The following is an 18,362-nucleotide window of genomic DNA, read 5'->3' as shown; positions in this document are numbered from 1 at the left end:
ACTAAGCCCTACCATACCCTGGACAAGTGTCTCAAACCCATGTCTTTTGTATTACCATCGAAAGTACTACAGCTGTGCCATTGCACTGGATCTTGCTGACTTTTTTTCTTATGCAACTTCAATTAATTGAGCTTCTGACTGACTCCTTGACTCAATTCTGGTTTGAGCCACCAAGCAAATTATCTTGTTTGCCCACCTCATCTCTGCAAGCTTGCATCAGAATGCCTATAGAGTACAATACAAAGCACTACCAAAACTTTATTGGGCATTTTCAAACAGCATGCATAATTGCAAAATTTTGGAACATTTTGGTAATTGAATGTCTGCCTGCTGCTTTCCTCTCCCAATCTAAACATGTTCCCAGGAATGCCTCTTTCACACAGTTGAAAGTCTGAATGCTGTGGAAACTGCACATACTTTTAGCTGCATTTGAAGAGCAATTTTCTCTCAGGCCACTTTATCCAGAGAAATGCCTGTGAAGGTTGTCCTTTACAGAAGTGGGAAGAGATAGAGCCAAGCGTGGACAGATCTCCATATAATAATAGGAAGGTAATAGGGGCAGTAATGATTGATGGTACTGAAGGTGAAAGAATGAGCCAAAAAAATGATACTGGATTGTACAAAACTGAACTGGAGGTTAGTATGAAACCCAGCGGTTTTACTCTTATTGAGGGCAATTTCCCATTGTAAATGCAGTTTAAACAGCCCACTCACCCTCCCCCCACCCACACACCTTAAAAGATAAAAGTAAATACGCCATTCACCACACAGGATTAAAGGGGCTGGGTTAGATCGGGAGAGAGAGAAGAGTGTACGTGTGGAGACTTCATTTTCAAGTCCCCGCAAATTCTTTCACATGCATACTTTGCACTTGCATTCCCCAGTCTTCTCCAGTTTTCAAAGGAAAATTCTAGGGAGAATTTCTCTTTGAAATTGGCTTACAGGCTTGTAGGAACAGTGTACCTGCATGTTGTTTTAAAAATTGGTCTCATATTTTTTGTAAAATAAACAACCTTACCTCTCATTTTAAGAATTATAAACCAGCCTTTTTTTCTTCAGCTGGGAAGACTTGAGAGTGAAATAAGCCATGAGAAGCAAAGCCTTCAGAATAGTCAAGCATTGAGCAATGACTTAATGAAGGAAAAAGCGCAGCTTGAAAAGACCATTGAGACACTTCAAGAAAACTCTGAGCGACAGGTTTGCCAAGCTATTTCCTATTGATAAGGGTTAAATTTAATGTTGAATGAAGTTGCCTTAATAGTACATGCTTTTAGTCTGATAAGCTTTATTAAGAAGATTTTATTGTCTGAGACTTGCCATCTGCTCAGGAAAAGTATATACTGGCTTTCATGGCATGTGTGCTTTGACCTGGGGTATAGAGAGCTGTTCCTAAGAGGTGAGGGGAAAATCGCACTTATGTTAGATTTTCATATCTAACATGCTATTTTGCCCCCTTGGCTGCATGCACAAATAGCAAGTGCAAATAAAATGGGCGATTTTGGCTTGTATACTTTGTGGCTGTAAATTTTCAAAAGAAAACAGCGTGGTTAGTTTCTCTTTGAAAATTGGCTGCAGTGTATGAGCTTAATTAGACCACATACATTGCAAACATGGGTTATTCAGATCTGTTCCATAAAAGTTTAGTTTGTGGTGTTTCCAAGTACCATTCATGATTTAGTACCCATTGTATTTACTTTTATGCTTTGAAAAAGGAATTTGTTAATGTAGGTTTTATTTAGAAGAGCTTGTGTTAAAAATATAATACTTCCTACAATTTTCCATCTTACTGCCTCTGCTACTTACTCTGTCTGCCCTAAAATATCCTAGTTTCAACAGAACCCACACTGCAAACAAAATTGATTACCTAACACTTAATCATATTGGGTGGACGGTGGTGCTTATGATTAAATAGAGAACAAGTATGGTACACTGGGATGGTGCCTTGAAAATTTATGAAGCATCACTTTACACTCATTAAATATATTTTTTTTCCTTAAACATTTTTTCACAAACATTTTTTAAGTCTTAGAGACTAACAAGTGAATGTGATGAGCGCGATTAAAGAAAAGTTTTTTTTAAATTGGTCAATTGTTGAGTGTTTCAAAAGTATTTAAAAATATATAAAAAAGTAGTAAAAATTGATTAAGTGTTAGGTAATCAATTTTGTTTGCAGTGTGGGTTCTGTTGAAGCAGGTTCATTGAAATTACCCCCACTTTTTGTGGATTGGAAGTGTTTTGTTGTCAGGTATTGTTCCACTAAAATATCCTAGAGCAATATTAAGCCACTGAGCGGCTTTGCTAGTTAACCAGATAAACGTATTCAGCTAACTAGCAGGATATATTCAGCGGTGCATATACCTGGTTATCTTAGTTAGCTGCATATGTTTATGCAGCTAACTCTGGTCATGCCACTGACCTGTCCTAAAGTTAGCTAGCTGCTCCTCCCTGGAATGCCCCTGATTTATGTGCTTAAATTCTAGCCACATAATTAGTTATCTGTCTAGAATTTGGGCGCATAAGTCTTTTAATATGCCTTAACTGAAAAGTTATCTGTCTAAATGGCTTTTGAATATCGACCTCTCCAATTCTGAACAAAGTTGACCTAACTTTTGTTTCCTTTCTATAAATTAGATTAAAGGTTTGGAACAGGAAAATGAGCATTTGAATCAAACAATAGCTTCCCTGAGGCAAAGGTCACAGATCAGTGCTGAAGCCAGGGTAAAGGATATTGAAAAAGAAAATAAAATCCTCCATGAATCTATTAAAGAGACCAGCAGTAAGTTGAACAAGATGGAGTTTGAAAAGAAGCAAATCAGGAAAGAACTGGAACATTACAAAGAAAAAGGGGAAAGAGCAGAAGAGCTTGAAACAGAGTTGCATCGTCTTGAAAAGGAGAATGAGACTTTACAGAAAAAGATCACAAGTTTAAAAATTACTTGTGAGAAGATTGAGACTTTGGAGCAAGAAAACACAGACCTGGAACTAGAAAACCGAAAACTAAAAAAGATGTTAGATAATCTAAAGAATGTCACGTTTCAGCTAGAGTCCTTAGAAAAAGAGAATTCACAGCTTGATGAGGAAAACTTAGAACTGAGACGGACGATTGAATCATTAAAGTGCACCAACATCAAGGTGGCTCAGTTAGAGTTAGAAAATAAAGAGCTGGAAAATGAAAAGGAACAACTGAAAAAAGGTCTTGATCTTATGAAAGCTTCATTCAAAAAAACGGAACGCTTAGAAGTCAGCTATCAAGGTTTGGATACAGAAAATCAACGTTTACAAAAAGCATTGGAAAACAGCAACAAGAAAATCCAGCAGTTGGAAAGTGAACTTCAAGACTTAGAGACTGAAAACCAAGCTATGCAAAAAAATCTAGAAGAGTTAAAAATTTCTAGTAAACGGCTAGAACAATTAGAGAAGGATAATAAGCTATTAGAACAGGAAACCTACCAACTGGAAAAAGACAAGAAACAGCTGGAGAAAGAAAATAAAAGGCTACGTCAACAAGCAGAAATTAAAGATAGTACACTGGAAGAGAATAATGCAAAAATTGTTAATCTGGAAAAAGAAAATAAATCCCTTTGTAAGGAAACAAGTACATTTAAAGAATCCTGCATAAGGCTTAAAGAGCTGGAGAAGGAAAACAAGGAGCTTGTGAAAAGAACAACTATTGATAAGAAAACCCTCATCACTTTGCGTGAGGTAATTATAAGTCCCACGTAGTCTTGTAGTTTTAATATTATTTTTACTTTGCAATGATATTTAACAATATGCAAAATTGTTTATTAAAAATTCATTCTTTTCTTATATTGCATGTGTGAAACTGTATTAATGACATTTAAAACTGGGTTTAATTCAGCAGTAGTGCATTCCTAAATTGTAGAGCAATAGCTCTGCTGTACTTGAGTGCAAGTGTGCCATACGTGCAGCCAAGGCTAACCTACAAGTTGGGAGGACCTGAGTGTTACCTAATTTTGAATCTTTCTGGTGAGTACCATGCACTAACTACTGGGCCTTTAGTCATCCTTAATTTTGGCAAATCTTTTTCAATCTGCAAAGCAACTACCATTGATCTTCTGAAGCTAGATTATTTCCCATTCATTCCACATCTCAGGTCTCCATCTAATCTGTATTTTCAATATTTAGGTAGATGGGAAGGCTTTTAGAAATGGCCAACTCAAGTTAGCATTGCAGCTGAAATTCTGAATACTCACGCATCTCCATACTGATGATCACTGGGCAACAATGAAAGTGTTACTGACCTAAAAAGGTCCTACTCTGTAGTATCTTGATGTGCTGAACACGAATATGACCATGAAAAGTTTTTATTGGCTCTTGTTTTGAAGATATTTAATATAGTTCACTTTCTATGTTTAGTCATGTAAATTTATCCAGTAGGACTGTAAATAAGCCTAGAATGATGTAATATTGCATCATATTGCATAATACCATCATGCACACATCATCCAGAGTTTATTACATCATTTTCTGATGCAATGCAGTTCTACTGCCATGCTGCTGCTGAGTAAGCTGACGTCAGCAGTGTACTATATGAAGCCCAGTCATAAAGGGTGAGCATTTGAAATATTCATGCTGGCTGACTACTGCTGGACACTCCGCAGAGATGCTCCCGAACAGGTGTACAAGAGACAAGCAAAGAAATCTAAGACGTAGTCTATGACTTCATTTTTCAAAAGGTAGTAGGTCTCCTACTATTGGCATACAATTCAAGATGTAATTATATTATTGCATATTACAAAAAAACTAGAGCCAATTTTGCATTTTCAGAGTCACATTCGTGTTTAGCACATGGAAATGTATAAGAATTGACTAATTTCATTTCCGTAACATGACTTTTGTAAAAAATTTTTGCCCAGTGTAACAGGAGTTTCCAGTGTTGTCCACTACATCTTCAAAAGAAATGTTATAATTTGAGCTTCAGATTGGAGGTGTTGATAAACTGTAAATTTAGGTGTTTGTTTTCCAGCTAATTAGGGGTTCTTTGGGGCTACCAAAAATTGATGTCTGTGTTTTCATAGTACAAGAACTATTGTTGAGTACCTTTTCTGATTCATTCAAATACATACATTTGTGCAGCTGAGGAGTCAGCATGGAAAAGATACAAAAACAAAGTGGAAGATCCAGGATACACAAAGGAGGGGTGAGAGGATACTAGAGGAAGTGCTGTTTTTCTGCTGTTTATCTAATAAAAACCTATTTTATGTATTTATTTATTTTGCATTGGGAGGGTTTATCGGTTAAAACCTAATTCTGAAGTCCTAGTTATGTGTAGATGGAAAAAATAACATAGATTATTCTAGATCAGATTTCAATTATCCATACAATTTTCTGTCACATTCCCCAAAACATTACAATATCTGAATATTTTTGTTAAGTAAGAAAGAAACTAATAATTTCATAGTCTCTAGACATGGTATCTTTAAGTATTTACTAATGAAGTACTCCTACTTAGATTAGTAAAAGCTTATTTCTTATATCTCCTAGTTCCAACAAGAGGCACAGAATTTGAATTGATGATTAGTTAGTTTTATTTTGTAAGGGGGCAGAGCAGAGTTATAGCCTCAACTTTCTGCTGGCTTATCTTTTAAATATTGCCTGCCTGGTTTAGTAAGCAGATCTGTGATAGCTTGGTTGTCACAGACCCAGAATAATTCCAGATTCCATTTTTTACCTGCCAAATCAATCCTTTATCAACAGATGGAGACAGAACAACAGTTTTGCTTACATCATCCTATATTGATCTCGTGCTGACATCAGCTTGCAGTATTTTTGTGCCTCCAGGAAATGACAGGGATAGTATAAACTGTGCTGTTCTGTAATTGGGTTTGGGCCTGTTGTAGAGGACTTTTTTTTTTCTTTTTGAGAAGGTGTCTGGCTTCTGGGGTGACAGACCTTTGGATCTGTTCCTCCCCTGGTCAGGTTTAGAAGAAGCAGGGGGCTTCCAGGAGAGCCTTGGTGGGCCTCTAGACTGTGGCTCCCTCTTGTTTCTTCTTCCTTCACCTCCACTTTCTCTGACCTCCTAACTTTTGGGTAGGATAGCCTTTGAATAAAGTTCATTGAAGAAAAAGGAAAGATAAACTGAGTGGCAGTAAAGGGGTAAGAGAGCCAGCCTAGATTGGGAGGAGCTGCATCAGATCCACAGTCTTCCACAATCCTTTGGCAGAATATCGGCAGGTGTGGGGTGTGGAGGCATATCTGTGGCCTGTAGAGCGCTCAAAACGTGGTGGTCCCTGCTTTATCTGTATCCTGTGTCACACAAATGGGAAACACTGGCCATTGCTGCATTGGGCTGGAGGAGGAAAGTGAATCATGCCTCTGTCATGCTGGGACTGATATCAGCGGCTGCCATGGGTCAAACATTTTCTCCTGCTGGGAGTGGCATAGGCTGCAACAGGAACAGTGGCCATTTTAGAACTGTGTGGGTCTGCAGATGCAGGGCAGATAGGGCCTCTAATTTTAATCTCTGTCCTCTCAAGTGAGGGGCAGTTCCCAGGGCCAGTTTCCATGCTAGGTCAATCCAGGGAGATCTTGGGCTCTCTTTCTTTCTCCTTTTTACTATCTTCACATCTCCCTTTTTGATGGAATTTGGGTGGTTGTTGACCCATGCATTTTGTTTAAGGCAGGGTGCAGGTATGTGTAATTCTAACCCCCTGATTACTCTGTTGGTGAGCTTGGAGCTCGCTGGGAAGTACACCTGTGGTCTGGGATCTGGAGGAAAAAGGATCTTCCAGGTCTGTGGAAATCCCTTAAAGAGGGAACAAGGAAGTGATTTTAGGGGGAATCTGGCAGGCAAGGTTTCTTTAAAGAAAGAAAATTCCTTAGTAATTTGTCTCTATAGAAAGGAAGAGTTGCCCTCTTGGATTGTTGATGTCCTTGGGAGTCTTGGGCATATCAGATAAGGGGAAGAGAAAAACAAAGCAGTACGAAGCCACTGTTGGAAACAGGATACTGGGCTTGATGGACCCTTGGTCTGACCTAGTATGGCAAGTTCTTATGTTCTTAGACCTGATTATGGCACGTATGAAGAAGCCTGTGAGAGACTTATTCTTGCACCAAATGATCAAGAAGCTGGTTGATGTGGAATGGGACTCTTTCAACACACACCTGAATTTTAGAAAGCCCTTGGGAAAAATCTACCCATTACCAACAGGAGAGAGGGAGAAGCTAAAAGGTTCCACAAGTGGTCACCTTACAGTCATTAGACTACCTTTTTTTTTTTTTTTTTTTTAATAGAAAGAGGCATGGCACGCAAGGATTCTTGGAATTGGAATAGTGAGTCTTTAGTTCTTTATGGTCTCCAGTTTAGCTCTGTAGGCAGTGGTCTGCAGTCGCTATTTGACTAGAGCTTGTCTGTGATGGTTTCAGCAGCTTCAAGATGGTGTGCTGGGAATCTCTGGGACAGATCTTGTGGAGACGTCTGTTTGAAGCAGGTTCACTAATGGACACTTTCTGTGATCTTATTTGGGCAACAAAGAGAAGAATGATCACAGTGCTGGAGGCTTGCTGGTTGCTTTGCCTGAGGTTCTAGGCGACTGATGCAGCTTCCAAAATGCACCTTACAAAGCTTCCATTTAAAGGAAAGCTTCTGTTTGGAGAAGCTCTGGAGAAGTTAGAGAGTGATTTAGGGGAATTTAAGACTTTCAGATGCCCAGAAGATAGGGCTAAGTTCTCTCTCTCAGAGGTTTTGGCTAGGAGTTTCTTCAGGAAGTCAAAGCACTATCACCTTGGTAAAGTAGTCATCTGTTAGTGTAAGTGACGATTTTGGAGATCTGGGCTCTTTTGAAGGGACAAGAGGCAGTAGAGATGGAAATTCTGTGAGTGATAACGAGCACCAAGTAAATTTGCAGGGCCTGTGGGTTCTCTTGGACGGTGTGATGGTGGTGATGTATATAAATCATTAGGGCGGGACTAGGAGTTTACAGGTAGCCAAAGAAGTAAGCCACCTTATTTACAAGTGCTGTTGGCTACTCACATAGTGGTTTTGGAGAATGTTCAGGTGGATTTTTTTTTTTTGACCCAAGGCAACCTGGATCCAGGAGAATAGGAACTGTTAAAGCTGCCTGATCTCTGATTGTAGCCAAATGGAAAAGACTAATTATGGATCCGATGCCCACAAAGAGGAATGCCAAAGTGGATGCTTCTGTTGCAGAAAAGAGAAGGGCTCAGTGGGTCTGAATGCCTTAATGCATCCATGAACAACTTGCAGTCTCTTATATATGTTTCCTCCATGACCACTCAGGTATCAGGTTTTTCAGAAAATAACTTGTCAGCCAAAATTGATGAATTGGTGGCACCTGATTGGCCCACTGCTCCTTCTCCTGGATCTCTCTCTTTCTTTAACTGCATCTTTGATAGACAATTCTTACATTGGTAAAACCCCTCCCATCACATTGGAGGGTATTGGCTTGTCCTGACTACATTGGAGAAAAAAGTTTCCTCTTTAATGACAGTTATAACTGATATTTATAACCGGGTACAATCACAAGACGCCATTGTATCAGCACAGTCACAGAAAATAGAGGAACTAGAGCAAATGACCACAGTTATCCTCAATACAGATAGTGTTTGTTCAAGAGAAAATGATTGTACATCACAGGATTTAAAATCTAGAGAACTCAGCGAGATACCTGAATTTGCAAGTGTTGAATTTTCCCAAGCTGCCCCTAGTCTGTCCTGAGGAACTTTTAAAGTTCTATTTGCATGAAGTATTTCAAATAGCATAGGAAGCACGCACTGCCTCCCCATTTAGGGAAGGGTTTGGAGATTACAGTGGGTAGGCAGGAACAGTGAGATCAGTCTAATGTTAGTTTGGATATGTTGGGGACCTCACCGGTGGATGAGTCCCATAGAGCTGCTCTCCTTGTGACTTTTGCTTTCTCACAGGATTGGGACTCAGTCCTGCATCTTTTTTTCCAGAGGGTTCAGGTTATATTTTTGGGTCATAAAATATGGATATTTTCCTGACCTTTGTAAATCTACACCGGATTGTAGAAAAAATTTCTTCTATGCATCAGAAGGCTTTGGCAGTGAGTGTGACTTTCTTTCTTCATTTTCCATATAAATGTTTGCTTGTACTATCTAATGTTAAGTACATATTTTTTTAACCATCTCGATTGTGACATTTCCTTGACATGTAAAAATCCTCATTGGTTGGGGATGATCATCCTTGAGTTGAGAGGAAAACTGATTGGTTTGGTATATAGACAGATCTCATGTTAAGTTAGTAGGGACCACCCCTCTAGATATATTTTTATTTCCAAAGTTCTCCTATTGTCCCTCTTATGTTTCGTCGGTTCACATTTTTTTCCTTGAATGGATACTTATTAGAATATATTTACTTTACACTATCATAGATTTTCTTTTCTTTTGAATAATTTTCTTTGGCAAGTGGATGTTTATATTCTGAAAAATCAATAAAGATATTAAAAAAAAAAAAAAAAAAATCGAGGAAGAGAAGTGTAAGGACCTTGGCTGCAGTGTGGCCCTCCTGCCTGCAGGACTCTCAGTGGGCCGCAGTCTGAGCTGCCAGACATGCATTGAAGATGCCATGATTCCGCACTGCCACTCCTTTTTAAGCCTGCCTCACCTGTTACTCTCTGCCTCATCTTGGAGCCTTTTACTCTTTGCTGTGGCTACTCTCTGGTGGAGTACTGTGCTACTGCAGAGTGCAGAATTTGTGCAAAATTCCCCGCCTGCACAGACTTTCCATTTTCTGTGCAGAATTTGAAGCAGGCCCCGGCATGCTGCAAGTGGCAAAGTTGGTGCAGGCCCCGGTGTGCCACGTATGGAGCCCATCCTGATCGTGGAGAAGATGTGCACATCCTGTGGCGAAGATGGTGCAGGCCCTAGCATGCTGCAAACGGAGCTCATCCCACTTGTGGCAAAGATGTAGCAGGCCCCATCCCGCTCACGGCAAAAAATGGTGAAGTCCCAGTGGCTACGAATGAAGCAGACCCTGGTAAGAGTGAGAATGTGTCGAGTATGTGTATGTGAGAGACTGCAAGTTTGTGTGTTGGTGTGTGTGCAAGGGTGTGTATGTGTGTGTGTGAGAGAGAGCATGTGTGAGGGTGCGTGGGTGTGAGTGCGTGTCAGAGAGGGAGCCTATGTGAGGAGATTGTGAAGGAGTGTGTATATGAACCTATGTGAGGGTGTGTGTGCAAGAGAGGGGAGGGAGCCTGTATAAGGGTGGGTGTGTGTGTGTGCGCGAGTAAGAGAGGGAGCTATATTAAGGATGTGCATGTGTGAGAGGGACAGAGGAAGCATTACTGAGAGAGGGGGGCCAAACTGGGAGTAGATATATAGTAGAGAAAGGGTTGAGGCTAGAGGGGGAGAGGAGAGATAGTGGAGTGTGAAGGAGTTGGGGCCTAAGAGAGCAAAGTGAAAGGAGACTGGCCAGGCGAGTAGGAAGAGAAAGTGGCAGGGACATTCTTTCAGTGTATTTCTAGGGAAATTCTCAAAATATTTAAAACTCTGCATCTATTAATGAATCATCTTTTTTCTGTATTACATTTTAAATTAATTATTTAGACTGTCATGTATATTTTCCTATTTTGACCAATATAAAGTATGCAGGATTTTAAATTTTTGTGCGCAGAATTCCCCCTTGAATAAGTGGCTCTTGTTTGGTTTTCTGTTTATTGCTTCTCTTGCTTTTTTTATGGCCTTCCTGTTTTGTATGTTGCTCTGACTTATGGTTAACTTGTATGTGTTATTGTATGTATGGCCTGATCGTTTGTTCTGTCTGTGTTTGTTTTTAGCCTCTGTCTCATGGTGCACTCCCTGTTCTCTGCTTTTTGTGGACACCTTTCACCACCCTTCAGTGAACTCTTCCCAGTTTGTGTTCTTTATTACCCTGTGGGCACCTTCCTTCTGGCCACCAGAACCTGAGGTCTCAACCTGAGGGGGAAGTGGCCAGTACAAACAAGATCTTGTCCTGCACAGCTCATACCTGAAGAAGCCTGCAGCTGCCCTGGGTATTACCCTTAACTGGCACCCATGCCCTGACAGGAAATGTTTGAGATTCCCTCCAGGCAGGGGGTCTGTTGGTGCAGAGGATTCAACTCCATTTTGTCTTAGTCTGGCCTTTGAGATGGTTTGTCTGACTAAAAAGGGCTCTGCCGACAAGCTAATGGCCAATACTTTGCAGGCTGAAAAATTATATACTTGGCATGGTCAAGTGTGGAGGATGATTGTTGCATGGGGTACAGAAGGGGGTGGTTTCTCCCTTTTAAGAAGTTAGTTGCTTCAATTTTGACTTTCTCGCAGAAAGGTCTGCAGAACGGTGTAGGTTGTGGCTCTCGCCTGCTCCAGGAGACAGCTGTAGAGCTTTCCTTTCGCAGCTTATTTGGACATGTTACGATTCCTAAAGGGGGTGAAACATATTTGTCAACCTACTGGAGATTTGTTTCCTTCATGGAACCTAAGATTGGCCCTAACTTCTTTGTTCTTTTTGCCATTTTTGCCATTTGAGCCTCTGAAAAAAGGGAGAATGTCCATGAAAGACTTGATTCTTAAGATGATTTTTCTTGATAGCAATCTGTTTGTTGAGATGGATTGCGTAACTTCAGGGCCTTTTGATAGAGAGCAGTTTCTGAGTTTTGTGGAATAGGTGGTATAGATATGCATGATTTCATCATTTTACCAAAGGATGTATCATCATTTCATCTGTCAGATGGTTTTCTTCCCTTTATTCAAGAGGGAAGACTCTAAAGGGAATTTAAGAGTTACACAGGTTGGATGTTCATAGGGTTCTTTTGCAATATTTAAAGATGACTCATCCCTTTAGGAGGTCTGACCAATTTTTTTCACCCTTTCAGCAGACAGCAGAAGGGGGAGTTGGCTTTTAAGTTTTCAATAGCCCATTAGATTAAGGAAACAAGTGGATCAGCATATATTGCTAAAGGATTCCCAATTCTCATGAGTCCTAATTTTCATTCAATCAGGGCTCCTGCCTATTCATGGATGGAACTTCAGATAATGTGCCTGATGGAAATTTGTAGGGCAGCTATCTTGGCCTCCTTGCACCCTTCCATGAAGCATTTCTGTCTGGATTTTCAAACCAGAGAGGGTACCTCATTTGGTCTGATGTTTTGAAAAAGGGCTGGTAGTATTCCACTCAGTCTGAGGGATAGTTCAGATTCATCCCAATTGCCTGACTGGTCTGGAGGAACAAAAAGGAAGGAGTAATTTGGTCTTATCTGATGACTTCCTTTCCTTAAGTCCTGCCAGATCAGTTCAGAACCTTCCCATACTGTTAGTTGGTTGTTATGGTCTTCACTCTACAGAAGTGAAATAATTTAGATGTTTTCTTTCTAGCAATATGAGTCAGTGGTATAACTAGAATTGATTTTTTTGGGTGGGCACAAAGTTAACATGGGTGAGCAGTAGGCAATCAGGTTTGAACTCTACTAGATGTACGCTTATCAATTTTAAATAATGCCTTAGCATGCACCCTACAATGGATTTCTGAGTAGTCTGCAACAGCCGTTATGCATCATGAGTGAAACTTAAAATATTTTAACTTATTTCAAGCACTTACCGTATTTTTCGCTCCTTAAGACGCACCTGACCATAAGACGCACCTAGGATTCAGAGGGGGGAAATTAAAAAAAAAAAAATTGTGCTAAACCGGCTCTGCGTCTGGGCGTCTTATGGAACAAATTAGGGGAGTGCATAGCTTTTTTTTTTCTCCCCATTTTGTTTTCGGGTCTGGGGAGGGCCATTTCGGTCCACTCCCCAGATCAGAAAACTTTTCTTTCTCTGGGAACCCCTCCCCCCCCATCCCAACCCTTTAAATTAACAACCCCCACCCCCCTGACCCCCCAAGTCCTGCCGACTTAATTTACTGCAAACCCCCACCCTCCTGACTCCCCCAAGACCTGCCGACTTAATTTCCTACAACCCCCCACCCTCCTGACCCCCCCCCAAGACCTGCCGAATTAATTTCCTGCAACCCCTCACCCTCCTGACCCCCCCAAGACCTGCCAAACGTCCCTGGTGGTCCAGCGGGGGTCCAGGAGCGGTCCGGGAACGATCTCCTGGGCGTGGGCCGTCGGCTGCCAGTAAACAAAATGGCGCCGACGGCCCTATGCCCTCACTATGTCACTGAGACCGACCGCTGCTATTGGTCGGTCTCAGTGACATAGTGAGGGCATAGGGCTGTCGGCTGCCAGTAAACAAAATGGCGCCGACGGCCCTATGCCCTCACTATGTCACTGAGACCGACCAATAGCAGCGGTCGGTCTCAGTGACATAGTGAGGGCATAGGGCCGTCGGCGCCATTTTGTTTACTGGCAGCCGACGGCCCACGCCCAGGAGATCATTCCCGGACCCCCGCTGGACCACCAGGGACGTTTGTCAGGTCTTGGGGGGGGTCAGGAGGGTGGGGGGGTTGTAGGAAATTAAGTCGGCAGGTCTTGGGGGAGTCGGGGGGGGGGGGTTTTGTTAGATTTTTGTTTGGGTTTTTTTTTATATTCGCTCCATAAGACGCACATACATTTCCCCCCCCCCCTTTGGGGGAAAAAAAGTGCGTCTTATGGAGTGAAAAATACGGTACTAGCATTAAAACTTCCTTATTAATATCTATTTTATTTTTATTGCAGTTTATAAATATACAAGAAGAATATTATGTAAAAAGCAAAGAACTCATAAACATCAAATCCAATCAATCATGTAATAAAACAAATATAATTGTATTCTTTCATGAATCTCCTTTCCAGAAAGGCATAGATCATAATAACAATACAATAGCAGTAATCATAAGAACAGATGTAAAGCAGAACTAGGACAGTTCACATTATAGCCCAACATACAAAAAAAATAAAATTCTGGTGTTGGCTCAGCAAAATAAAATCTCTCCACTGCTAACACTGTGAAGTAACACAAACCCCTGCAAATAAAGACAACTATAACCTTGCCATACCATACAATCACAACACTAACTCTCAGGATACAAATAGCAGCAACCTTGTCTATGAAGAGGTAGCAATACAAATATTACACCAGGCTTTAGAACACTGCTACACAACCTAATGAACAAACAGAGCAACTTGGACTGCTACAAATCCCTACAGAGAAACAGCATGATAGCAGAAGTACTGCACTTCAGTCACAAACAGGCAAAAAACATATCGACCCTTACCTAATATAGAAGTAAGGGACTATAAATTAGAAACAGAAGCAAGCAGACAAAACCGAAACAGCCTGAAAAAACCCGACTCTGAACAGTGGAACTCTAAAGAAAGAAAGAAGTACAAAAATATAAGAAATGCATATGCCCAGTGATGGCATATTCCAATTGCTGAATAACTAAAAAAAAATATATATATTTTGTCGGTCTTTTCCTAATTCCTTTTTCAGGGTCGCTCTTCTCTTTCTTCTTTCTCCTTCTACAGTCTTCCCTTCCTTCCTCACACACACTCACTGTCTCACTCATATGCTGTCCCCCCATACAAACACAAACTCTCACTCTTGCATGTTCTTTTCCCCATACATGAACACTTACTCTTTCATGCCATCCCCCTCACATATACAAGCTCTCACTTCCGCATGCTCTCCCCCACATATAAGCTCTTACTCACATGCTGTCCCACACACACAAAAGCTCTAATTTGTATGCTCCCCCCCCCCATGGGCCCACCCGTGCTAACCTACTGATGTTAATACAGTTCTGTTGGTGTTTTTTGACTCTGTTGAGCTACCAATCTCCTGAGGTTTGTGGGGGATCCAAATTAGTTATGTCTGGAAACCCCCTGGTTAGGGGGCGTAGGGAGGGCGTATGTGTTTAGCTTGTTATAAGAAAAACTGGCAGACTGATATCAGCACGGGACCTTTTAATAGGTAATGTTAAATATGTTCTCACAGGACAAGCAGGATGGTTGTCCTCACAAATGGGTGACATCGAGGATGGAGCCCACCACGGAAAACTTCTGTCAAAGTTTAAACAGAACTTTGACTGGCCCCTACTGGGCATGCCCAGCAAGGCACTGACCCTGCAGCCAGCAGGGGTCTCCCTTCAGTCTTCTTTTTTCCGCGCAGCAGCTGCCACGCGGTGAAAGGAGCTCTCTTACCACGTTCCTGACAGGAATTCGGTTTTTTCTTTCCGAAGAAAATTTGCCCCTCAGGGGTCTCCCTTCGACAAATTTTTGTCACCTCCGCGAAAGCCGGTAAGTTTTTTGCCGATTTTCATCGACTGCCGTCGATTTTGGCCCTAGAGGCCTGTTGGCACTTACCAATCCCGCGGCTAAATTTGGCCCTAGGCCATGGCGACGGGGTTCCGTCGTTGTCCGGATTGCACCCGGACTATGTCAATCACAGATCCCCATCGGGTCTGTGTTCTATGTTTGGGAAGTGAGCATGATGTCCTGACTTGCACTAAATGTGCCCTAATGACACCTAAGGGTCGTAAAGCCAGGATGGAGAAGATGGGGCTCCTCTTCCATGCACCCACCCCAACGCCATCGATAGCATCGACGTCATCGGAACCGGCACCGTCGAAGTTGCACCACCATCGTCAACCCTCCGGTGACCGTCCTCCACCGATGACTTCTCGGCCGTCGACTCCTGTCCCCTCCCCGGATGGGCGAGGAGATCGGAAGGATAAGCATCGCCATCGACGGCACAAGTCTCGGCCCGTCGAGGATCCACAACCATCGACCTCTGAACAGGCCGAGCCACCGACGAAAAAGCCTCGGTCAGACCTGGCACCGTCCACGTCTCGTTCGCAGGCACCGAGGAAACCCTCACCCTCCCGGGGTGCGGGGGCCGTGATCCCACCGGTTACGGTGGTACTTCCGGCCCTGCCTCAGCCTCCCTCTCCCGTCGAGCCGGGTATGGTTACCCCTGGTCTCCGGGCAGAACTGGACCGGCTGGTCCAGGAGGCCATCGAGAATGCGATGCGAAGATTCCAGCCTCCACCGGCACCGCCTCCGGCACCGATTCCGGCACCGCCTCAGGCACCGACCTCAGCACCGACTCTGCCACCGAGGAGGGAACCGACCACCGAGCCTCTAGTGGAAGCGTTGGCACCGATACTAAATCGTATGGAGGCACTCATGCGAGCCCTTCCATCGGTGATTCCAGTAGCACCGACTACACCATCATCTCCGGAAGGACATTCATCGACAGGAGAAACACCGTTCCGGATTCCCCCGTCCGGTGTCGTTCCATCGGTGCCTTCACATACCTTTCCACCGATTTATCCTTCGGCTCCATCGATTCCAAGATCGGCACCGATTCCATCGGTAACCCCGAAGCCCTCGATGCCGTTCACAGTTCCGCTTGCAGCACCGATTCCATCGATGCCTTTGGATCCTCTACCAGGTCCTTCAGGACTGCAAGCCCTACATGATCCTTATGATACCTGGGGTGATGATACATCTTCAGATACAGATTTACCATCCCCACCATCTCCTACAGAGAGTAGAAAACGATCTCCTCCTGAAGATCTCTCCTTTATAAATTTTGTAAAGGAGATGTCAGAAATTGTGCCTTTTCAGCTGCAATCTGAGACCGATGACAGGCACCAAATGATGGAGCTGCTCCAATTTCTGGATGCCCCAAAAATTATCGCTTCCATCCCCATTCACCAGGTATTTCTGGATCTTTTAAAGAAAAACTGGGAATCACCTTCATCTGTGTCGCCAGTTAATAAAAAAGCTGACTCAACATATCTTGTTCAGTCAGCACCAGGATTTCAGAAGTCTCAACTGGATCATCGCTCTGTTGTAGTTGAGTCTGCGCAAAAGAAGGCCAAGCGCCTAAAACCACACTCTTCCACTCCCCCTATCAAGGACAACAAATTCCTTGATAGTGTGGGAAGGAAAGTGTATCATGGGGCTATGTTGATATCTCGCATAGCTTCATACCAACTTTATATGACTCAATACAACAGAGCTATCCTTAAACAGATGCAGGACTACGCTGACACATTACCGGACCAATACCAGCCACAGCTTCAAGCCCTCCTTCACAAAGGATTTGAAGCTGGGAAGCACGAGATCAGAACGGCCTACGATATCTTCGATGCTTCCACGAAAGTCTCAGCTACTGCCATCTCAGCCAGACGTTGGGCTTGGTTAAAATCATCCAACCTTCGCCCAGAGGTCCAGGATCGTCTAGCCGATTTACCCTGCTTGGGGGACAATCTGTTCGGAGAACAGATTCAACAGATTGTGGCGGAATTGAAGGATCACCACGAGACGTTGAAACAACTTTCGTCTGTTCCATCTGAGGTATCCTCCAAACCACCACCTAAGAAGGACTCTAAAAAGTCATTCTTTCGGCCACGTCGTTATTACCCTCCGTCGACTAGGCCTCGTCCGGCTCGATCCTCCACCAGACCTCAGCTACGCCAACCTCGGAAACAAAGACCTGCTGTAGCCCCACCTCCCGGGCCTGCGGCAGGCCTTTGACTTCCCGACACGGAGCACATGCCATATCCCACTCCCCCACATCCCTGTGGGGGGTCGTCTGTGCCACTTTTTACAGCATTGGATACGGATTACCTCAGACCAGTGGGTGCTGGCAATTATCGCACAGGGTTACCACCTCAATTTCATAACTCTTCCGACAGACTCCCCGCCTCTTCAAGCGTGGAGTCTATCCAGCCACTTCACTCAATTACAACAGGAAGTATCCCTCCTTTTGCAATCAAATGCTATAGAACCTGTCCCTCCCTCTCAACGAGGCAAGGGATTTTACTCCAGGTACTTCCTAATTCCAAAGAAGTCAGGAGGGCTACGTCCAATTTTGGACCTTCGGGCCCTCAACAAGTACCTTCAAAAAGAAAAGTTCAAGATGGTAACCCTGGGCACGTTACTCCCTCTGCTGCAAAAAGGGGATTGGCTATGCTCCCTCGACCTCAAGGAAGCTTATACCCATATTGCGATAACACAATCCCATCGCAAATATCTGCGGTTTCTAGTAGGCCGCGACCATTATCAATACCGAGTACTGCCTTTCGGTCTGGCATCTGCTCCACGAGTCTTCACCAAATGCCTCGTAGTTGTAGCAGCATTCCTCAGGAAGGAAGGTGTCCACGTATACCCCTATCTGGACGATTGGCTAATCAGGGCCTCCACCCCTCAGATTGCCCGGTCCTCCCTACAGTTGACAATCAACACACTCCTTTCCTTAGGGTTTCTTGTCAATTACGAGAAATCTTGCTTCGTCCCATCTCAAACCTTATCTTTCATTGGGGCAGACTTGGACACCTTACAGGCAAAGGCCTACCTTCCGCTTCAACGGGTCCAAACTCTCATGTCCCTAGCTCACCAGCTCCAGTCTCAAGACACGGCCACGGCTCGCCAGTTCCTCATTCTCCTAGGACACATGGCATCCTC

The 18,362-nt window shown here is 43.2% G+C and overlaps 1 protein-coding gene across 6 annotated transcripts in view; it reads left to right on the top strand.

Moving 5' to 3' along the window:
* CCDC88A (coiled-coil domain containing 88A) overlaps nt 1-18,362 on the top strand; it is a 503,234-nt gene that overhangs the window by 251,777 nt on the left and 233,095 nt on the right. For all 6 annotated transcript variants that reach the window (XM_029593463.1, XM_029593462.1, XM_029593464.1 and 3 more), the window contains exons 14-15: nt 1,060-1,197; nt 2,632-3,702. In XM_029593463.1, coding sequence (XP_029449323.1) covers nt 1,060-1,197; nt 2,632-3,702 — 1,209 coding nt within the window. The remainder of the gene's footprint in view (nt 1-1,059; nt 1,198-2,631; nt 3,703-18,362) is intronic.

The sequence above is a fragment of the Rhinatrema bivittatum genome, chromosome 3 (assembly GCF_901001135.1).
Source record: "Rhinatrema bivittatum chromosome 3, aRhiBiv1.1, whole genome shotgun sequence".
In the NCBI taxonomy this organism is placed as follows: Eukaryota; Metazoa; Chordata; class Amphibia; order Gymnophiona; family Rhinatrematidae; genus Rhinatrema; species Rhinatrema bivittatum.
The sequence above is the reverse complement of the archived record's forward strand: the minus strand, read 5'-3'. Positions and strand labels throughout refer to the sequence as shown.